This window comes from Eumetopias jubatus, unplaced genomic scaffold (genome assembly GCF_037043125.1).
Source record: "Eumetopias jubatus isolate StellerSeaLion01/CBP00866 unplaced genomic scaffold, mEumJub1_p1.0 scaffold_9, whole genome shotgun sequence".
Taxonomy (NCBI): Eukaryota; Metazoa; Chordata; class Mammalia; order Carnivora; family Otariidae; genus Eumetopias; species Eumetopias jubatus.
In genome coordinates this window covers 59,047,593-59,071,774 of record NW_028274815.1, presented here as the reverse complement: position 1 = coordinate 59,071,774, position 24,182 = coordinate 59,047,593, and the positions used below count along the sequence as shown (strand labels likewise).

The window sequence follows — 24,182 nt, the reverse complement described above, 5'->3', positions numbered from 1 at the left end:
CTCTAAAGTTACCATCACAAAATGTGATTGTTACTCAGTAAAAGAAAGTGACGTGTTTTTAAGAATAATAAAAGTTTAAGATAAAAGTCTTATGTAGTTTTTGGGATTTTTTTTGTCATCATTAAGTATATTAACAAGGGGAAAAACAAAGAATATACTTAAGATTTAACACACACACACCTCTAACTGACCTACAAAAGTAGCTCTCAGTGATAATTCAAAAGAGCAAATCCAAATTACATACTGTTGTGTGCTGTTGTTACCAATGCCTGACTGCTGCTAATAACTCTAGATCTGTTTTACCATCATTAAATTTATATAAGAAATGTCTGAGTATGATTATCACTGTGCTATCTAAAATGCATAATCACTGCATTTTAAAAAAACGAGGATTTTTGATCTTTCCCCTGCTAACAATTTGTGCTACAGTTAGACTTCAAAATACATTATTTTTAATCCAGTCAAAAAGGAACTATATTTGTACATGATTATATTTGGGGAAAATTTCTTAGGGTGTAAGAGTTACACAGATATTCAGACTTAAGTATTTAAATACTTTAATATAATGTTTCCATCAGTATAGCTCTTGGCTTGTTCTTATGTATGAGTTTAAAATCTTGCATATCTACGTTCTTGTCAGGCAAATGCCATAGGCTAAAACTGAAGATAATAACTTAAGATTCATGTCTCCTTCTTGGAGGTTATAGTTGTCTTGAATTGACAGTTTTGAAGGACCTAAACTGACATCAAAGGGTTTAAATAATCTAGTTAGGTCAATTAATGTTAATTTTCATCTTCCATTAAATTATTTTAATGTTTTCCTCTTTTCCTTTTTTCTAGCCAAGTCCTATACCAAGTCCTGTTTTGGGGCGAAAGCCAAATGCTAGTCAGTCATTGCTTGTATGGTGCAAAGAAGTTACAAAAAACTATCGGGGAGTGAAAATCACCAATTTTACTACATCGTGGAGAAATGGTTTATCTTTTTGTGCAATATTACACCACTTTAGACCAGATTTAATGTAAGTAGAAACATTTTCCATTCCCTATAAATATTTTGTAAATAATAGACAGTTTTTTTAAAAAAACAAATCATTCCTTTTTTTTTTTTAAGATTTTATTTATTTATTTGGCAGAAAGAGACACAGCGAGAGAGGGAACACAAGTAGGGGGAGTGGGAGAGGGAGAAGCAGGCCTCCCGCACAGCAGGGAGCCCGATGCGGGGCTCCATCCCAGGACCCTGGGGTCATGACCTGAACCGAAGGCAGACACTTAACGACTGAGCCACCCAGGCGCCCCAAAAACAAATAATTTCTTAACATGTGTCCTGAAATAGTTGACTTTGTTTATTACCCATACTTTTGCTTTTTGAGAAAAGAAATGTGTGTCAGAAAGAAAAGTTCTCCCTTCTGAATGCCTAAAACCAATCTTTTCTCTTAAAAAAAAATTTTTTTTTTCTTCTTAATCTCATACAAAGAACTGACTTCAAATTATTATGAAAATTGTGTGGCTGTTAAAATGAGATGAGACAAATAAGCCAGTAGCTCTTTGTACATTGACAACAAGGGATTACCTCATGGTCAGTTTGGTTGTCAAGACTGGTCTCTGGTACCCTGCCTTAACTTCTCTTTTAGATGGAAAGCTTCAGGCAATGAAACATGTAACCACTATTTTTATTTATTTATTTATTTACTTATTTACTTATTTATTTATTTCCTTAATTTTCCACACTATTAGTTTTGTTGATTGAATTGCTATGAAATTGCTAGTTACTCTTTGGTATTATAGAATGTCAAAATTTTAGATTCAGTTTGTTTTAAAACAGCTGTTTTTATCAAATACTATATGTACCTACTGTGCCATTTTCTCCCTCAGTGACTACAAGTCTCTGAATCCTCAAGATATTAAAGAGAACAACAAAAAGGTAAGAATTGCCAAGGAAAAAAATACATAGTTTCAAATTTGGCTCCTCTGTGGCTTTTATTAATGTGGGGAAACTGAGGTTGTTTTTGAGGTCATAACTGCAACTCACAGAAGGTAGTCTGCTTCTTTGTAGTTCAAATAGGATGCATGGTTTACTCTAAGTTGTCATAGCCTTTAAAGATCACAAGTGCTGGACTAGCATCAGATTTTAATATGTGTATGGACTTCATTAACTGTTAAATATTTATTAAAGCATATAGTCAAGATTTAGCTTTTAAAAAGTGCACCCAAAGCTGTTATACCATAAATGATTATGAGTTTAGGAAAATCTATTGGGAAGGGGTGAGGGGAGGAGCCTAATGGGTATACAAGAAAGAATGCATATGTTCCTAGAAGCAGAAAGATATGAACATTGGGTTTTTTTTTTTTCATTTTCTGGTAAACTCTACAGTTTTTCCACATAATTAATTAGCCAGCTGAGGTCACAACTTCCCAGTTGGGGATATTGATCCTTTCAGCCTTCAGGGTAGCTGTGTGGGTCTAAGTTGCCAGAAGCTCTTGAGCCAGCTAACTGTGGCCACAGGCTAACTTAACTATTTATCCCAGTGCACAGTACAGTATTATAGTCATGTATGTGCACTGTGACATGAGAAAGGAGGGAAGCACTAATTCAATATATAGTAGGTACTCAATGTGTTTTATGTTGCATTGAATTCTTCAACTGAAAAGTTAATGAAATATGTTGTCTTAGAATTGGAGTTCTTAATCTGGGCGGTATGGATAGAATTCAGGTGGTTCTTGAACATGACTAGGAGGAAAATGTGTTTTATTTTCTTAATTCTTTAAGTGAAATTTAGTATTTCCTTCAGTTATGAATTTAGGCAACACACCAGTTTAACATTAGCCATTCCTGCGACTTTATCACCTTGAGAGTCTTAGATATCTTGATATTACATTGCAGTTTTAGTATCTTCAAATATCTTTTAAACTAATCACTTCTTCAAAATTACAGTTGTTAATACATTCATAAAAAGCACATGTATTGCTGTTTCTCAAATTCAGTTTTACTAATATTTTTCATAATTTTATTTTTCATATAATTGGTTTCTTTTGTAATCCTATGTATTTTATAAATATAGAGCATTGTTCTGAGAAGGGGTTCATTACCAAAAGGATTCAGGGAACAAAGTGATTAATAACCTCTGGTCAAGACTGAAAGTTTTCATTCTACTTTAAATTAGATAATTAAAACTACCAGTGTTAAAAAAAATCTGTAAAGGGAATCTTGATAGAAGTTCAATTAGCAGATGAGAATTTAAGTCAACAATTTTTTTTTTTACTTTTATTGCTCTCTGAACCCAAAAATTTGTATTGTCATTAAAAAACCCTTTTTCTTTACAAATGCATGATGCTGGCCTGGAGAAATTTTAAAACTGTCAGTTTTTTTAATTGAAATATGCCACCAAAAAAGGTAATCTTAAAATATCAGTATATTTTTCTTTATAGAAATCACATCTGTGGTGGGCATGCTACAGAGTAAGTCATTCTCATGAATTATCTCTTGTATAATTTTGGAGAGCTTGTGTCTATCAAAGTGAAATGCCTGTTTTGTCATCAATTAAATTGTATCTTTAGATATGATAGTTCTATGCCTGCATTTCTTTTGCATTTGAATAAAATACGAAGTTAATTTAAATGCAGATAAAAGTGTAATAAAATAAACCATTATTATTTTTATAAAGTGAAGCTTTTTAAATTACTGTTTGAAATTTTGAAAGTGAAACATTGTTGATTGTACCCAGCTATGTATTTTTAAGAGTATGGAGATTTGCCTTAAGGCTTAGGTCATACTTCTTTACATTTTTTTTTCAGGAACTTGATAATGATGAGCATACCTTGGGTTTACGTATTACTATGTAGAAAAGAATATCCTATTAAAATTTTTTCTCAATTAGATCTTCCAGGGCAGATAATTATGGCTTTTTGAAAGGATTTTAATTTAGATGATCCTGTTCATTGCACAGTTGAAGAAATGTTTTACAGTCTTTCCTTTTCATCACTTTGCAACTTCCAACCTGATATCTACATTGAGTATCAGTTGCTACCTGCAGATTTATTTCCGGCTTCACACAGTTCTTCCCGATAACCCCATCTGCCCCTGGTGGGACTTAAGGGAGCACAAGAAACACTGCCTGTGTCTTAAGTTCCATGCAGATACGTAACATAACTGGCAATGACTCCTCCTTACCAATTAAATAACATCTAGGAATGAATAAGACAATTTTCTTTGAAAGACCTCTTCTTTTTCTCCACATACAAACAGCTAAAAAGACAGGTGATTGACCGCAGGAGAAGAGGTTAACCTATGGGAAAATTCCTTTACAAAGTCTTGACCTCACTTGCAAGAAACCCAGTTTGTTTTTAAATGTTTTTTTAGTGCAGTTAGTGTGCATAAAATGAATTGCTACATAAAGCAAAACATCAGCAGGAGATTCCCCACAAGGAAGCTAATCATTTTCCCAGATCTGTAAAAAGTGCTGAATAAAAAAGGTATTTACCTATGACATATGATCTTAACCAGTATGTCAGTGTTTTAGATAATTGGGAAATGTTTAGAATACTGCCTGTGGTGCTTTTCATGATGGTCTGCAATTGATGTCTGTCAATCAGGTTGTCAAGACACATGAGGAGGAAAATGACTTTAATTTTCCTAAAACACGTAAAATAACAAACAGGCCTAAACATGCACACCAACTGAGCCATTCTCTTGAGTAAATATTTTGAGGTACCTATATTATGAAACATAGTGCTGTGAAAATTGAAGAGGTTTTAATATTGCAATTTATTTTTCATTTTCTTTCTTACTTGTTCCGCAACATTTATTAAACTACAGGAAGAATATGAGACAAGGATTAAATTCAAAGGTAGAAATGCACTTCAACATGTAAGTGCAAAAGAGTAATTCCTTCTAAATTGTTACATAATTTCCTAACCTTTCTTTTAAGAAAAACTTTGAGTTATGAACCTACATCTGGGTTGTTACAAAGATAGACATTTTATATTCCAAAGTGAGAATACAACTAGGGGGTCCATACTTTTTCTGAGGGTATATCTGAACCTTTAACCATATTTTTAATGCTTCCTAGCAACACTGCTGTTTTAAAGGGTTAGTTCAGGATAGTAATAATTAATTGTAAATTGAGAAACAGCTTTGATTCTTCAAAACTAGTAAAACCTGATGTGCCAGTCATTTAAAGGCTAACAAAAATAATACAATGCAGCCTTACTTTCTCAACTAAGTTGTAGTACTCAAAACATTTCATTCTTTCCAAAATGGATGAAGTGAAAATGCAATCACTCTTCTCATTATGAAAATCAGTCTTAATTGGGCATTTAAAAAATGTTTCTATGTTTCTAGGCTTAAATAATTTAAGCACTTGCATTTTTATACCAGGTAATCTAGGATTAGGTCTTTGGGGATATGTAGCTATCCTTTTTCTTCACAAATCACTGTTTTATAGTTATATGAAACATGGTAAAGAGAGGTTGATAGGAATGATAAAACTCTAGATTATTATTTCTTTATACCTTAGTTCCTTATAAAAATTGATTCTCAAATTTTTTTTGTTTTAATTCTAACTTTTGCTTATTTTTCTTTATTGGAAAAGCGCATTTCAATTGTTACTAAATAAGAAACTTTTTTTTTTCTTGCACCTTCCCCACTTTTACAAATTTCTGATGTGGAATTTTGTTTTGTTCTTGTGGCAATAATGTCAGTAATGTAGTATGCCCTCCAACAACAACAAAATCTATTAAAATTTTGTGTTTTTTTAATGGTAACTAAACTTTATTTTGATAACTTTTTTATTGAAGTGTAATTGACATATAACATTGTATTAGCTATAGGTATACAACATAATGATTCAGTATATTGTGAAATGTTTACCACAGTATGTCTAGCTAATATCTATTCTTTTCTGTTTTTAAAATGCATGGATTGTTTGAATTATTCAGTATATCTTTGTTTTTCCTTTCTTTGAAGGCATATGATGGATTTGCCAGCATAGGAATTTCCCGGTTGTTGGAACCTTCTGATATGGTCTTATTAGCAATTCCTGACAAACTGACTGTTATGACTTATCTCTATCAAATCAGGGCACATTTCAGTGGCCAAGAACTGAATGTTGTCCAGATAGAGGAAAACAGCAGTAAGAGCACATATAAAGTTGGAAACTATGAAACAGATACAAACAGTTCTGTTGATCAGGAAAAATTTTACGCGGAGCTTAGTGATCTGAAACGGGAGCCTGAACTGCAGCCTTCGAGCGGCGGAGCGGTAGACTTCTTGTCGCAAGATGATTCTGTATTTGTAAATGACAGTGGTGTTGGAGAGTCAGAAAGTGAACATCAGACTCCTGATGATCATCTTAGTCCAAGTACAGCCTCCCCTTACTGTCGCAGGACTAAAAGTGACACAGAACCCCAAAAGTCCCAGCAGAGCTCTGGAAGGACTTCAGGATCCGATGACCCTGGAATATGTTACAATACAGATTCGACCCACGCACAAGTTTTGTTAGGCAAGAAGAGACTACTGAAAGCTGAGACTTTAGAATTAAGTGACTTATATGTTAGTGATAAGAAGAAGGATGTGTCTCCACCTTCCATTTATGAGACAGGGGAACAAAAGCTTCAGACTTTAGACATCAGTAATAATTTGGAGAAAGAAAAGTTAGAGCATTCCAGACCCTTAGAATGCAGATCAGATCCTGAATCACCGATCAAAAAACCAAGTTTATCTCCCACTTCCAAACTTGGATTCTCCTACAATAGAGATGCAGACCTTACAAAGAAAAAACGTACTTCCCTGAGGCAGACAGAGTCTGATCCAGATACTGATAGAACCACTTTAAATCATGCAGATCATTCCACAAAAACAGTCCAGGTAAGTGAGTTAGAATGATGAATACCTATATTTAATAAATAAATAGTTATTCTGAATATTTTGGGGGGTTTTGTATTCATAGAGCACTTTCAAATGCTACAAATGATTAAAGGTAAAGTATAATTAACCATTGTAGAAAAATCTAAACTATACCTGCACTTCATTTAAAGTTTATGATATACTATTTTAAGCCTACAAATAAATCTGAATTTGAAGATTGAAGAGTAATGTCAGCTTTTCAAATCAAAATATTATTTACCTATAAAAACAGAACTTTTCACTGTAAGAATAAGTCAAAGATATTTCACTCTTCCATTTAGTAGGAATATCATTCTGAAAATATGTAATGCTAAATTAAATATTTCCCATTTGAAGTATTTTCTTCAAATATTTTAGTTGCATTGTAATTGGTGTTTTCAGTCCCATCTTTACTTGTGGTTAAAAATTCCAGTAACATCCAGATTCCTCCCCGTGAGGGGAATATGACACAAATTTGACCTTACAGTATTTACTATATTTAATTGAATCTCTGGGACCATCAATTATAAGATACACCATTATTTTATGTACCAAAAGGAAAGAAAGACATTGCCAGTAAACTATGATAAATTGTTTTATCACATGGAATTTTTATTTTATACTTATTGAATGAATTCTTTTAGACTTATTCAAGCATGGGTTTTTTAATCATACAATGCTTTTATGTATATACATAAAAAAGTTTAAGTAAAGTTAATTGGTTAAGGTATAATTGATTTAGAATTAGAATTTAAAATCCAACTCTTCTGATCACTTTTTGATTTGGAATTGTTGGTGTGCCTGGTTTTCCACACAGTGTTGTCCTCTGTGCCATCAAGAGCATGATGTTACAGCAGTGGTTCTCAACGTATGATCTGGGGACCTCTGAGGCTCCCCTAATTTCTTTCAGAGAGCCCCCAAAGTTGAAACTATTTTCATAATAATAATAGAACATTATTCACCTTTTCCACTTTTGTTCTCTCTCAAGTGTACAGTGGTGTTTTCTGGAGGCCACACAATTTGTGATATCTCAAAAGATTGAATACAAAAGTACATATGAGAATCCAGCTGCCTGCTATTAAGCCAGACATAAAAGAGATCTCCAAAAAAATATAAAATAATGCCATTCTCACTTATTTTTTTTAAAGTACTATTTATTGTTAGAATGTTAACATCTAATGGGTTTATTATAGTTCTTTTTTTTTTTTTTTAAGATTTTTATTTATTTGAGGGGCACCCGGGTGGCTCAGTTGGTTAGGCGTCTGCCTTCGGCTGAGGTCATGGTCCCGGGGTCCTGGGGTCAAGCCCCGTGTCGGGCTCCCTGCTCCGCGGGGGGCCTACTTCTCCCTCTCCCACTCCCCCTGCTTGTGTTCCGTCACTCGCTGTCTCTCTCTCTCTCTCTCTCTCAAATAAATGGATAGAATCTTTAAAAAAAAAAAGATTTTTTTTATTTGAGGGAGAGAGCAAGCACAAGTTGGTGGGGGCGGGGCAGAGGCAGAGAGAAGCAGACTCCCCGCTGAGCCCGGAGCCAGACGCAGGGCTCCATCCCAGGACCCCAGAGATCATGACCTGAGCCGAAGGCAGCTGCTTAACCAACTCAGGCGCCTCATTATAGTTATTTCTAAAGGAATGAATAAATAAGTATTTTCAACATTTCTCAGTTTTAATTTCCAAAATGATAAGTATAAATAGTTATAACCCACATAAACAAAAGCTTTTTGAGATCCACAATAATTTTTAAGCACGTGTAGGATTCTGAGACCAAAAAATTTGAGACCCTCTGAATTACAACATTTCTCTGCAGTTGTCTCTGGGGTTTTCTTTTCAGTAATACCCATTGATAATAGCACTTTCTTGACCTTATCAGAAGGTCCCATGATAAGATTTTCAGACAATAACCTGGAGTTATATTCCATTTTTAAATATTACTCAAGGGGTTGTTAACTGAAACATCAAGGAATTGCAGTCTTGCCACCCGAAATATCAAGCACATGCATATGTAGGCATTGATGGCTTTCTTGACTACCACCTGGCTGACAGAGATTATAAGATGCCATCAATTTTTTTTCAGAGATGTTAAGAAAAAATGTATATCTTTGAATCAAAGAAATATAGTAGCTCACAAAGCAAGCCCCTGTCCTCCTCATCAAAAATCTCAAATCAAAGGTTCTAAGTACTATAACTTTTAGTACAAAAAAGCTTTCAAGTGATCAGAGTGTCCATACATAACAGATAATCGAGAAACATCTAGTGGGGCGCCTGGGTGGCTCAGTCGGTTAAGCATCTGGCTTCGGCTTGGGTCATGATCCAGAGTCCTGGGATTGAGCCCCACATCAGGCTCCCTGCTCATTGGGGAGCCTGCTTCTCTCTCTCCCTCTGACCCTTCTCCCCCAGCTTGTGCTCTCTCTCTCTCTCTCTGTCTCTCCCTCAAATAAATAAATAAAATATTAAAAAAACTCTTTAAGAAACATCTAGTGATTAACAACTGCAGAATTTGGTGAGCCTAAGTTCTAAGTATTATCCAAGACAGATTTTTCTTATAACCCAGATTTTTAAGGTAAATGTATTTGGTTAAATCTCGAAATTGATTAATGTTTAAAAATTAAAAATACACCGGACTGGGAATCAGTACACCTGGATTCTCATCTTGGCTCTGCTAATAATTACCAGTGTGACATGTTAATTAGCCATTTAAATTCTTTTAATCTGATTTTCCACATATGTTAAATGAAATAATCTCTAAGAGTCTTTTTAGCTCTAAAACTCTATCATGCTTTGATGCTATTCAGGAGGTTTAAATGATGTACAGTAAATCCACGGGATAATAGAGGCAGTATCTATTTACAACTTCATATATATTTGTTTATTGTCCATTGGTTTAATGGTCAGAATTTTGTTTAGGGTCAAGTTAAAGGTTTGTTGTTTTTTGTTTTTTTGTCAGAAGTACTGCATGACCCAAAAAATTGTAATGTGACTGCAATATTTCATAGGTTTTTAAAATTGGGCAATTTTAGCAGCTAAATTTAAATAATAAAAAAATCTGTTTTTCTTTTACATACTGCATTTCATCAGTGCTAAGATATGCATCTTTTTATATTTTAACTTCTCTGAAATCAAGTTCCTACTTATAATAGATGGTATGTTAGAGTTTGACAATGTTTGTTCTTTCTTAGTTGTTCATAAAATAATAGTATGTCTAGTAACTAATGGCATTAGATTAGAGGAAATTTGATAATTTAATATGGCTGTATAGACTTAAAGTCATAATGTTGCTCATTTGAGTGGCTAATACATATGATGACCTTTATATATCTTACACATATCCCTCTTAAACTTTATAACCCATGAGGTAAGTGGTTAAATTCTATTTAATATATGGGAAAATTGGAGTTTACAGAGTTGCCTAAGATCACTTAATAAGTGTTAAAGTTTGAATTCAAAACCAACCTCTTCTGACTCCAAAGTCTGTGCTCCAAAGTCTGTGCTCCATAATATCTCTTCATTTTTGACCATAATAGCACTAAAGATAATCAGCCCAGATGTAAAGTAGCCAACTTTACTGAAGGGCAATTTAGCAATGTACATCAAGTCCCTTACAAATGTTTATCTCATTAGATTCTACCTCCAGGAATTATTTCCCCTAGGATAATCAGAATTGTATACAAGAATTTATATATGAAGATTTTTTTTTTTTTTTTAAAGAGAGAGTGGGGTGGGGAGGAAGGTGCCAGTGGTAGGGGGAGAGGGAGAGAATCTTAAGCAGACTCCATGCCCAGTGCAGAGCCCAATGTGGGGCTCAAACTCATGACCCTGAGATCATGACCTGAGCCTAGTCAAGAGTCAGACTCTTAACTGACTGAGCCACCCAGGCACCCCTATACAAAGATGTTTATAAAACATTGTTAATGATAGTGAAAAATTATAAACAACCTAAATACCCAATAATATAAGACAAGTTAAATAAAGTATGATGCATCTGTATTAATAGAATGCTAGGTGAACAGTTTAAAAGATTATGTTTAAAAATATTTTTAAAATATTTACATGAGAATATTCTCACAATAGAGTATTAAGTTTAAAAAGCATGATTCTACAGTGATTATCTCTGGGTGCCAGGATTGCTAATTATCTTTGTTTTTTATTTTTAAATCATTCTTTTTTATTGAGCTATAATTGACATATTATATTAGTTTCAGGTGTATAACAATTATTTGATGTTTGTATACATTGTGAAATGATCACCACAGTAAGCCTAGTTAACATCCATCACCATACATAGTTACAAAAATTTTTCTTGTGACCAGAACATTTAAGATCTGCTGCCTTAACAACTTTCGTATATGTAATACAGTATTACTAACTATAGTCACCATGCCATACATGATATCCCCACGGCTTATTCATTTTATAACTGAAATTGTGTACCTCTTGACCCCCTTCACCCATTTTGTCCACATCCTACTCCCAGCCTCTGGCAACTACCAGTCAGTCTCTGTATCTGTGAGCTTGGTTTGTGGGTCTTGAGGGGGTTCTGTTTTGTTTTTAGATTCCACATACAAGCAAGATCATATGGCATTCCTTTGTCTGTGTTACTTATTTTGCCTAGCATAACGCCTTCAAGATCCATGCATGTTGTCACAAAAGCAAGATTTCATTCTTTTTTTATGGCTGAATAATATGCCACTGAGTGTGTGTGTGTGTGTGTGTGTGTGTGTGTGTGTGTGTATCACAGTTTTGTTTTTATCTATCAGTGGGCATTTAGGTTGTTTCCATACCTTGGCTATTGTAAGTAATGCTGCAGTGGGGGCACCTGGGTGGCTCAGTCAGCTGGGTGCTCGACTCTTACTTTTGGCTCAGTTTGTGATCTCATGGGTTGTGGGATCAAGCCCTGTGTTGGGCTCCATACTCAGCAGAAAGTCGGCTTGGGGATTCTCTCCTGCTGCCCCTCCCCAACATGAGCACCATGAGTGTGCACACACACGCGGTCTCTCTCTCTCAAATAAATAAATCTTTAAAAATAATAATAATAGAGGCACCTGGGTGGTTCAGTCGGTTAAGCAACTGCCTTCGGCTCAGGTCATGATCTCAGGGTCCTGGGATCAAGCCCTGCATCAGGCTCCCTGCTCAGCTGGGAGCCTGCTTCTGCCTCTCCCTCTGCCTGCCGCTCACCCTGCTTGTGCGCCCTCTCTCAAATGAATAAATAAAATCTTTAAAAATAATAATGATAATAATAATGCCACAGTGAACATGGGGGTGCATACATCTTTTTGAGTTAGTTTTTTGCATTCTTCGGCTAAATACCCAAAGGTGGAATTTCTGGATCATATGGTAGTTATATTTTTAATTTTTTAAAAGATTTTATTTATTTATTTGACAGAGAGAGAGAGAGATAGAGAGGGAACACAAGCAGGGGGAATGGGAGAGGGAGAAGCAGGCTTCCCACGGAGCAGGGAGCCCGATGCGGGGCTCAATCCCAGGATCCTGGGATCATGACCTGAGCCGAAGGCCAACGCTTAATGACTGAGCCACCCAGGTGCCCCTATTTTTAGTTTTTTTGAGGAACCTCCATCCTGTTTTCCACAGTGGCTGCATCAATTTACATTCCTACCAACAGTGCACAAGGGTTCCCTTTCCTCCAGATCCTCACCGACATTTGTTATTCCTTGTCTTTTTGATAATAGCCATTCTAACAGGTGTGAGGTAATAATTCCTTGTGATTTTAATTTGCATTTCCTTGATAATTAGTGATGTTAAGCGTCTTTTCGAGTACCTGTGGCCATTTTTATGTCTTTTTTGGGGAAAATGTCTATTCAAATCTTCTGCCTGTTTTTTAATTGGATTGCTATTGAGTTGTGTGAGTTCTTTATATATTTTGGATATTAACCCCTTCTCAGATACATGATTTGCAAATATTTCCTCCCATTCAGTAGATTGCCTTTTCATTTTGTGGATGGTTTCCTTCACTCTGCAGAAACTTTTTAGTTTGATGTAGTCCCACTTCTTTATTTTTGCCTTTGTTGCCTTTGCTTTTGATATCAAATCCAAAAAGATCATCACCAAGACCATTGTTAAGGAGCTTACCACCTGTGTTTTCTTCTAGGAGTTTTATGGTTTCAGATTTTATGCTCAAGTCTTTAATTCATTTTGAGTTGATTTTTGTATATAGTGTAACATAGGCATCCAGTTTCATTCTTTTGCATGTGGCTGCCCAGTTTTCCCAACACCATTTATTGAAGAGACTGTCCATTCCTGATTGTATATTTTTCGCTCCGTTGTTGTAAATTAATTGACCATATATGCTTGGGTTTATTTCTGTGCTCTCTATTTTGTTCTTTTGATCTATGTGTCTGTTTTTATGCCAGTACCATACTGTTTTGATTATTATAGCTTTGTGATATAGTTTGAAATCAGGGAACATGATGCCTCTGATTATTTTTCTTTTTCGTTTTACTTATATGTATTTTTAAAAATTTTTTTAATAAATATGAATCACATTTATAATCAGAAAAAAGTTTGTTTCTGTGTGCTCTTAAGACCAAAGCAGTCTTTCCCTGTCTATGTAGCTAACTGGAATCCCTAAAGATCTGTAGACTCACAGAATTTAGAACCAGTAGGATTTTTTTTTTTTAAGATTTTATTTATTTGAGAGAGAGAGAGAGCATGAGTGGTGGTGGTGGGGGGACATAGAGAGAAGGAGAAGCAGACTCCCCGCTGAACAAGGAGCCTGATGCAGGGCTTGATCCCAGGACCCTGGGATCATGACCTGAGCCAAAGGCAGATGCTTAACTGACTGAGCCACCCAGGCACCCCTAGAGCCAGTAGGATCTTAAAGATGATATACTCTAATCACCAATTTTAGAGCTAGTGGGATTTTAAAAATGATCTCCCCTCATTTCAAATATGAGGCAATTGAGAGGATTTTAAAAACAAAATAATAGTTAACATTTATCTAGTGCTCAGTACATTACTCTGTGTCACTTAATCTTTATCCTTGTGAGAGTTGATCTGTTTTTATCCCCATTTTATAGATGAGGAAACTGAGGCTTAGAAGGATTGAATAACTGTTCCACAATTGGGTGATGTATCTAGTATTTGAACCAAGGTCTTTCTTTCTCCAAGGTTCTTATGTGTCATGTAATGGAATACAGTATAGCTTTCTAAGTGACCGTTCAATGTTACATTGCTTATTATTAGTGGAAGAAGGATTAATAGCCTGATGTCTTGACTGCAAATTCAGTGTTCATTTAATTAATCTGGTCTGTTTTAGAGGAAGTGTTGATTTGTAACCAGTTTAAATGCAATGCCCAGTTCTATTCTATTATGTCCTATTAACATGATGAAAAATCTATCATTATCACTTATACATTTCAGTTATATCTTTTAAGTGAAGAATTTTTGTTTAATCCTCTTAAAACCTTGGGTGATGAAAATGTTCTGGAATTAGATAGTGTTGACGGTTCACAACCTTGTGAATATAGTAAAAACCACTGAACTGGATACTTTAAAGAAATCTTTCCTTGCTTAAGATTGCAGGAAAGAGTTTAAAAATAGTTATATTTATTTATATTAAAACATAAAAATCTCAATGAAACCAAAAATGATGTAATAATTTTTTTTTAAGTTTCACTTTATACCAAAAACTATGTTTACTGTTTATTACCTCTTCCTTGACCGTGAATGCTACTTACAGTTGAGCCAAAACTAAACAATAACAGGGAAGTAAAAGAAATTAAATATCAGAATAATAGTAATAGCTGTCTAAAGCCAGAAGTTGGCTACTTTTTGGAAGGAAAAAGGAATTTGAACTATAAACATTATGGATATTTGTACTTTGAATTAATGTATCATTTAAGAACTCATTTCCATTGCCGGTCATTACCTGTTGTTATCCAAAAATATATTGTAAGATTACAAATTAATCCAAGAAAATACTCTTCCAATTCTGATGTGGTTAATTGTTTTGTTGTAAGGTAAGTAAGCATTGGTGAAAACTAGTTTTATTTTTTTTAAACAAAATATGATAGCTTTGAATTTTCTATAAGTGTTAATTGTCAAGGATTTAAGGGATTATTGCCACAGATGTTTAATATCTTTCAACATACAAATTTGGAAGACACCTTGTTATCAGTCCTATAAAACTGTAAGAAATAAAAATTTTTTAAAATGTCTTTCCCAAGTTAGACTGTGATTAGCAAATATGAAGAATGTATATAATATGCATATGGACATTATACTTTATGGGAATATATTCTAATACAGATGGAAATTAAATGTAATCCAGTTTTAGGCAGCAAAGATATATTTCTTGTGTATCAAGACTTTCTACATTTTCTAGTCAACATTAATATTTTCTTTAAGTAATCTCATAAAACTACAGTCTTATTCCTGATCTCTATTATTTTGACAGATAATGAAACCATTGATTAATTTATAAATATAGATTATATGGGGTTTTTTTGAGTTCCTAATTCTGTATTTTTGCTTTTAAGCATCGAATGTTATCAAGACAAGAAGAACTTAAGGAAAGGGCAAGAGTTCTGCTTGAGCAAGCAAGAAGAGATGCAGCTTTAAAGGCAGGCAATAAGCAGAATATCAACGCAACCACACCACTCTGCAACAGGCAGCTAAGTGATGTAAGGAATATTGGTTAAAAAGCCATAAATTGTTAATTGCAATCATGGGGGTGAGGGGAGTAATTTATTTATAGTTTTGCTAAGTCATTTTTTTAAAGTTTTTAATTTCAGTTAGCTAATGTATAGTGTTACATTAGTTTAGGTGTACGATATAGTGATTCAACAATTCTATACATCACCCGGTACTCATCACGATGAGTGCCCTCCTTAATCCCCATCACCTCCTTCACCCATCCCCCTCCCCACCTCCCCTCTGGAAACCATCAGTTTGTTCTTGCTAAATCATTTTTCCAGAGACTTTGTATATGGGAGGGGTAACTTGGTACATTTATTGAGCTGATAAATTCATACATGGAAGAACATGTTGTAGTTATTCCTATACAGCAGTGTTAGCTATGAGGAAAAGTAAGATTTTGGAATATAATTTCTACATACACATGAATAATCTATTTTTCTTAATTTACATTTTATAATTTTATTATACTTTGTTTAAGATTGTATTTTAGCTATGGAAGTTAATTTTGTTGGAAATATTAGAATATAATAATGATGCCTACCATTTATTGAATAGCTACCATTTAATGCAGGCTCTATAATGGATATTTTATATAATTTTTATTTTACTTAACCCCATGAAATAGATGTTCAACTACTTTCCAGATAAGAAAACTGAGGCTGATAGGTAAGGTAATTTGTACAAAGTTGCAGAGTTAGTAAATGATAAATCCAGGATTTGAACTTGAGCTTTCTCAGACTGTAGAATCAGTGCTCTTTTCTATCATATACTGCCATCCCTATATTAAATCATGTTTTTCGAGGTGCCTGGGTGGCTCAGTCAGTTAAGTCTTTGGCTCAGGTCATGATCCCAGGGTCCTAGGATTGAGCCCCATATCGGGCTCCCTGCTTAGCTGGGAGCCTGCCTCTCCCTCTCCCTCTGCCTGCCGCTCACTCTACTTGTGCTCTCTCCCTCTCTTTCTCTCTGTCAAAATAAATAAATAAAATCTTTCAAAATAAATAAATAAAAATAAAAAAATAAACCACATTTCTGTACATATTTTTGTGTAGTGCTTCACAATAATAATGAATATATGATAATAGAAGCCCTTAAATTTAAGAGGATAGGAAACTCTTCATGAATCTGCAAACTATGACATCCTGCCTTACCATCAAACTCACATATACAAAACTGCATGCTCTTTTTTTTTTTATTAAGATTTCATTTTTTTCAGAGCAGTTTTAGGTTCACAGCAGAATTGAGAGGAAGGTACAGAGATTTCCTATATACACCCTGTATCTACACATGCATGGCCTCTCCTCTTAATGACATCCCACACCAGAGTAATACATTTGTTAGAACTGATAAACCTACATTGACACATCATAATCTCCCAAAGTCCATTGCGTACATTATGGTTCCCTCTTGGTGTTTTACATCCTATGAGTTTGGACAAATGTGTAATGAAATGTATCCATTATTATGGATTTTCTATTGTACCTGTTCATCCCTTCCACCACTCCCAAGTCCTGCAACCTAATTTTACTGTATTCATGATTTTGCCTTTTTCAGAATGTCATATAGTTGGAATCATTCAGATTGGCTTCCTTCACCTAGTAATATGCATTTAAGGTTCTTCCGTGTTTTTCACGGCTCGAAAGATCATTTCTTTTTAGTGCTGGATAATATCCCCTTGTTTGGATGTACCACAGTTTATCCATTCACCTACTAAAGGACATCTTGTTTGCTTCCAATCACTGTTTGTGATTGATGAGTAATAATCATGGTATCTCATAAAATATCTCATTGTTTCTTGGACTGCCACCAATGTGACTTGGGTTGGTTGGTCTCGTATTCATTTATTGTTATAGTTGTTGTTTTTCCCAGAAAGAGCAGCTGCATGCTGCATGGCTAGCTGGTCACTTTGTTGCATTTGTTTTCCATTTACCCAAAGTTGTATCCTACTGCAAATGAAACCATGCTTTAAACAGTCCCAAAGATATTTTCTTTTTTTTTTAAAGATTTATTTATTTATTTATTTATTTGAGAGAGAGAGAGAGAGAGAGAGAGAGAGAATGAGAGACAGAGAGCATGAGAGGGAGGAGGGTCAGAGGGAGAAAGCAGACTCCCTGCTGAGCAGGGAGCCCGATGCGGGACTCGATCCCGGGACTCCAGGATCATGACCCAAGCTGAAGGCAGTTGCTCAACCAACTGAGCCACCCAGGCGCCAAAGATACCTTCTTTACCCTTCCTCTTTCAGGTTATCTTCTGCTGCGTAAAAAAAAAATCACCTTACTGGCATGAAACAGCCATTGGTTATGCTCACAGATTCTGTGATCTAGGCATTAGGATAGGATACTGTAGGAATGGCTTATTTCTGTTCCACAATGTCTGGGACTGGGTTTTGGCCAGGACCTCTGGTAGACCATCATTTGGAATACCTACACATAGCCTCTCCATATGGTCCCTCCACTTGGGCTAGTTTGGACTTCCTCACAGCATGGGGCTGAGTCTATGAGCAAATGTCCCAAGAGAGTAAAGGAGACATGCATGGCATTCTTACGATCTAGCTTTAAAAGTCTTGTTGCATCACTTTGCTATACTCGTGGCCTAAGCAGACAGAAAGCTCCACCCAGGTTTAAGGAGCAGAGACATAGACCCCACACCACTGAATGAGAGGTGTAGGAAGAGTATGTGGCATAGGAGATACTGTTGCAACCGCTTTACTCCCTTATAGTTTAAACTCGTTTTGGGGTACCTGGGTGGCTCAGTCAATTAAGTATCTGACTCTTGATTTCAGCTCAGGTCATGATCTCAGGGTCATGAGATTGAGCCCAGCATTGGACTCCTCTCTCCATTTCCCTGTCCACCCCCCCAAAATAAAATAAAATAAAAAATAAACTCAATTTTAAAACTTTCTTGTGCATTCTACTGTAGCTTATTTTTCAGACAAGTCAAGCCCTGTATAGATGTGTTATGAAGAGCATCAGTTTAACGAACTAAATGTTATATTCTATGACTATTGTTCTAGTTTTGACACTTGATACTCTGTGGGGTTTATAGCTTATATTAATGAAATGATGTAAGAAGGAGAATATAAAATGGCAGATCAGTTCAGTTGCACAAATACAGAAATTAGACCTTCCTGTTGCTTTTTAAATTTCCAGTTTGATATCAGGTTGATATTTTTTCCAAGGACATGATAGTTTTCTTAATTTCATCATTTTCTTTTTTTTTTTTAAGATTTTATTTATTTGACAGAGAGAGACACAATGAGAGAGGGAACACAAGCAGGGGGAGTGGGAGAGGGAGAAGCAGGCTTCCCACTGAGCAGGGAGCCTAACCCGGGGCTTGATCCCAGGACTCCAGGATCATGACCTGAGCCAAAGGCAGACGCTTAACAACTGAGCCACCCAGGCTCCCCAAACCCACTCATTTTCTTTATCATTTCTGATAGCTCTTGTACATACAGATTAGAATTATTTAACAATACTGTCCATATTTTGGAAAACTAGTATAGCCAACTTGGGACACAAAAGGAAAAGGGAAAATGCCCAATTTCATCTCTGGAGCAATTGAATGTGAATTAAGTGATACTAAAACTGGAAAATGCTTAATTTCTCTAAATCTGGTTTTCCATTTATAAAATGGAAGCAAAATTCTTTTTTTTCGTTGTGTGACATTCAAATTAATAGGTGTCCATGGTGAAGGGAGTAAGGGAACCATGACTAATGCCATTCCCACTTCAGTGTCAGCATCTCTTTCACTCTGAAGAGATCAAAAGACTTCTGGTAACTAAAAAGAAGGTCTAACTAAAAAAAAAAAAAGCTGGCATCTAATTTAGTGAACTGATTACTACTATTTTCACTTGTTTATGCGCTTTAATTTGTGCCTTAATTTACAGTGCTCTTATTTTAAATTTTATTGTAAATTATGTTACCCATCATAATGTAGGCTACTGTCCTGAAAGTCAAGTTGCTGGAGGGGAGAGATATACTTGCTGCTACCCACTGCTTTTTGTATTCTTAGTTTACCTGAGAATTTCCATGAGTTTAAAAAAAAAAAAATTGGTACCCAGGAGTGACCTTAAGTATTGAATAAATGAGACACTGTCCTTGAATCTTTAAGAGTTCACTGAAGAGCTTACTGTTCCATACTCAAAATTGACTCCACGCTGATTTAGGACTTTGTCAGCAAATTCTATCTTTTCTCCTTATGAACTCTGCTTCTTTTTTGTTTTTTGAGAGAAAGAGAGCGTGAGCAAGTGGGGGGAGGGAGAGAGACTCTTAAGCAGGCTCCATGCCCAGCACCAAGCCCAACGTGGGGCTTGATCTCATGACCCTGAGATCATGACCTGAGCTGAAATTAAGAGTTAGATGCTTAACCGACTGAGCCACCCAGGTGCCCCTGAACTCATTTCTATAAAATTAACCTAGGACCTTCTGATGCACACCAAGAAGAATGAGAAAAGCTATTTTAATAATTGATGTTGGAGTACTTGAGGCATATAGTGCATGGGACAGTGTCCATGTACTGAGTATAGGTTCACCTCCTTTTAAGACTTTTGTGTCTAGTTCTGGGCTGAGAGAAAGTGAGAATTTACAGAGGATTCAGAGAAATAAAGGATTGGAAGCAAATATCTACATATATGGAAAGACAGGCTTATAAAATATAAAGAAGAGAAAACCGGGAAATAGTGTTAAGTACTAATTTGAGTATATGAAAACTACTTGGGCTTACCAAGAGAGTAAACTTCCCAACTTCACAGCATGGCCTTATACCAAGGTCCTTGCAAATCCTGTTCCCTCCCTTTCTATCCTTCTCTCTCTCCTCTCTCTCATTATTCACTCCACATTCGAGCTCTACTAAGTTGCTTACAGAGAGAATGTGGCATACTCCTCAATTCCTGCGTCAAGCATTGACTGTTCTCTCTCTGAAATGCCCCTCTTTCCTTGTTAGTTTCCACTGAAATACCTCTTCTAGGAGTATCTGTGTCATGACTCCTAACAGTAAAGCTAATTCTCCTTCCTTTATCTTTTTGTAATATGCTGTACATACCTCTCCCATTGCATTTATCCCATACCATTATCTAATTACACATCTTTCTCCCACTCAGCTGTGAGCTATTCAAAGTACAAGAACCTGGTATTCCCATCACCAAGTTTTAAGTAAATGTTTATTCAATGATTAAATGAAGGGAATAACAACAGACTATTTTTTCATATTTTCTCAGTGTCAACTAATAAAAACATGAGCTTAAACATGAAAAATTTGGGTTACTATAGGGAGTTTCTTGGTAGTAAATGTTTGTAAACAGGGAGGATATCTGTCTGAAAGTCTTTAAAGCAGAATTGATTATCACTGAGCAGAAAAAGTTGAAGTGTCCGTTCCCATTTCTTGAGTCAGTTACAGAGATGACACTGGCCACCTTGGGACTTAAGGTTCCCTGTATCAACCTTTTCTTCCTTTCTTGAATCCTACGTTGTGATACCTTTCTTTGTTGTTATGATGTGTACGCACCAAATCCTTACACACACACACCTGTCCTTCCCATATGCTGGGACGTCTGATTAGAGTTCAGCTCCCAACTCTGCCTTGAAGCACACCACTCTACCAACATTCCCTCTTGTATAAATTAGTATAGCTTTAGGCTGGAGGGCTGGGAAGCAATTTCTAAGACACTGAAAACAACTCCTGGTAATATTATCTGGTGGATTCTTATGTACAGACTCTACTTAAGTTATCCTCAGGAAGGATTCAAGCTGTAACTTATTTTAAATGGCAACTCACAAACACAGATATTATAAACCTTTGAATTTTTCTTAATTTTTGTCAAGACCCGTATTGCATGTTTTAATGAGAACTGGCTAAGCTAGCACATATTGCATTAGATCTCTTTTAGTAGTTTATATGATTCATTTGTGTGTCTGTGCCTTTAGATGTTCATTTAACCTGTTTCAGGTGTTTCCTGAAATTATTTTTCTTATGGAAAACAGATTTTATTGCTCTGAATCACTGTAATTTGTATTTTTTTGCTTCCTATTCTTACTGTTCTGTGAAGATTTTCATGTTACATTTTATTAATGCAAGTTTTTGGTATGATATTTGTTTTGTTCATGGTTTTCCACATGCACTTAAAATAATGTTTTTCAAAGTACAACTCGAGTTTGGCAAGTTCAATAGTCTAGCCATTATATAATCCAAAGGAGCCTCCTTCATTAAATAGTATATTTAAACACACACTCTGAGAGAAATATAATAGTTTTTTTCAAGAAAAAAAATTCCTTTTTTATTATTTTTCATTACTCATTTTCTCCAAACACTCTCTTCCTAAGAAATGCACAAAAAGACTTTTAACAATCTATTTCAGACTCTTTTGCTTATTACTTTGCATTAGAGTATAATTGCTTTTTAAAAAATACATTTAATAAATCCATTACTTTTAATAATGCTCATGTAATTATATAGATCACTGAAGGAGATGTTTGTAGTTATGTGCTAATGTTTAGGATCAATACACTCCAAGAATAAGGGATGAGAGTCCTGCTGCCCGCAGTCCTTGAAATTGTCAGGATATTTGTGAAGCACTTTGAACATATCAGAAGAATGATGCCATATAAGTTTAATTATTACTTTTATGTTTTTAAGAAAGAATAAAATCTATTTTATAAGTAGAAAGTCTAAAAAGAATTGGGGTAATTCTTTATAAATATGTTTGTTTTTAGTTTTTTCAGCTGTAAATTATATAGCATAAAAAAATGGTTTGCAGATACTTGTTGGTACCCAGAAGTTTTTTTTTTAAAAGAAAGATCGGAAAAGAATGAAAACATTATAAAACAGACTTAAAGTTTTTTCCTCAATTTTAATCTGCAAGGATAATGAGTGACTCATTATAATCAGTTGGGGTAGGAGCCCATCCTCACGTAATAGGATCAAACTGCAAGATATTAGCAAGTCCTAGAAGGTTTGCAGTATCCATTTTTAAAAGTTTGCAGGAATATTTGAATCCTCTAAATAAAACTGTACGTGGAAAAGGAATTTCAGTTTGGTCAGTCTTTAGTTAACTGTAAGGACCAGTAATAAAAAAAAAAATACAGTGACCTTTTTTTTCCCTGCTGGTCTTAAGTAATGAATCCAAGTCTTATTTGGTGAGAACCAAAAGAATGTAAACTGCTCTTCTGCAAATTAAACCTTTAACAGGTATTTTGTTGCTGGGAAGAGTTAGCACATCAACCTTGTACTTTTGATGTTAATTGGAAAATATTGATTTAAATGGGACTAGTCTGTCATGCTGATAATTGTAGCAGATTTGGATAAGATCACTAGATCTTTTCCACATAATAAAAGAAGCAGTTACCATCCAATTGGTAAAAAACACTAACCATCATTTTGTTAATTCCTGAAGATAGAAACTTTTTGCATAGTTTTTATGTTTATGTGTATCCTAAGTATGTACCATCATAAAAATACATATAAGATTGTATTCTATGTTTATGAACACTGTGTTATAATGAAATGGCTAGCCTCTAGGAATTAAGCTTGAAAATTAAGGTCAGGCTAAAATTTTTATTTTTCCAAATTACACATGTTATCAATTCTATTACTAAAGAACTGGGTTAACTTTGCATTTATAAATTTAAAAGAAGAACATCAGATATTATAAAAAGAAATCTAAAACCTTTAATAGTATATGGAGTGAGAACTTTGTTTTATTTAGGGATTTTTATTCTCTATATGAACTGGAATGTCTATACCCAGGGCACTAAGATGAAAATGTATTCCTTATTTCTTACTCCAACACAATTGACAGAAGATTTAATGTACATAATCCGTTTCAGACCAGTAAGACACTTTAAATATATAGCTAATCTTTTTTACAGTTGCATTTTATAGGAGAAGAATACCAGTGTACTTCTATGTTCAGCATAAATGCCTCTGTACAAGGCAGTGGTTTTTATTCATTATGATTTAAATAATAGTTTATCTATTATGTCTAAATTTAAGTTGAAGTCTGCTACCTTAACAATGGCTACTAGACTTCTTAGAAAACATATTGTTAGCTTGCTAGAGTATCTTCAAAGTCACACAAAACACCATCATTGTTAGGAGGGAAAAAAACTCAAGCATCTTTTCTATTATGTGGGCAAAAACCCCTAGCCTCAAAAGTCTTATTTATTTGAGATTGCTGTGAATTCATGAAGCTAAGGCTAGATGTCTTAGCATCAGGAACACTCCTTTTATGAGACTATTAATGGCCATAGACATTTTCCATACGGCTGTTCAGTGCAGTGTTGAACATCCCAGGATGATATCACCATTACTAAGAGCTGTATTTTATATTGCCTATTCTGTTATTGCTCAGCATGCACGAGGGTAGAGTTAAATCTTTACTCATTTCATTTTTTAATGTTTCTTTTGTTCTCCTTATCATGTTCTGGCTTTCCCAAGGATATATGCCTTGAACGAAAAGTCACATGTGCATTACTAATTGTATGCTATTGTATTTACAGTTCCTAGTGGTGGCACTGTGAAGCTACTAATTCCTTTGCTTCACTTGATGTAAAATAATCTGAGTGTCTTTGATAGCAGTGAAACAGTATTAATTGTTTTGTACATTTTTTGGTCACTCTTCTTAGGTGGTCTTCATAATCTATTAGAACTTTAAGCCAGATTT

General features: G+C 34.9%; 1 protein-coding gene across 12 annotated transcripts in view; it reads left to right on the top strand.

Annotated features, from left to right (window-relative positions):
* Positions 1-24,182, top strand: part of EHBP1 (EH domain binding protein 1) — a 709,442-nt gene that overhangs the window by 611,176 nt on the left and 74,084 nt on the right. For all 12 annotated transcript variants that reach the window (XM_088026509.1, XM_088026513.1, XM_088026508.1 and 9 more), the window contains 4 exons: positions 841-1,019; positions 1,873-1,921; positions 5,963-6,862; positions 15,370-15,513. In XM_088026509.1, coding sequence (XP_087882635.1) covers positions 841-1,019; positions 1,873-1,921; positions 5,963-6,862; positions 15,370-15,513 — 1,272 coding nt within the window. The remainder of the gene's footprint in view (positions 1-840; positions 1,020-1,872; positions 1,922-5,962; positions 6,863-15,369; positions 15,514-24,182) is intronic.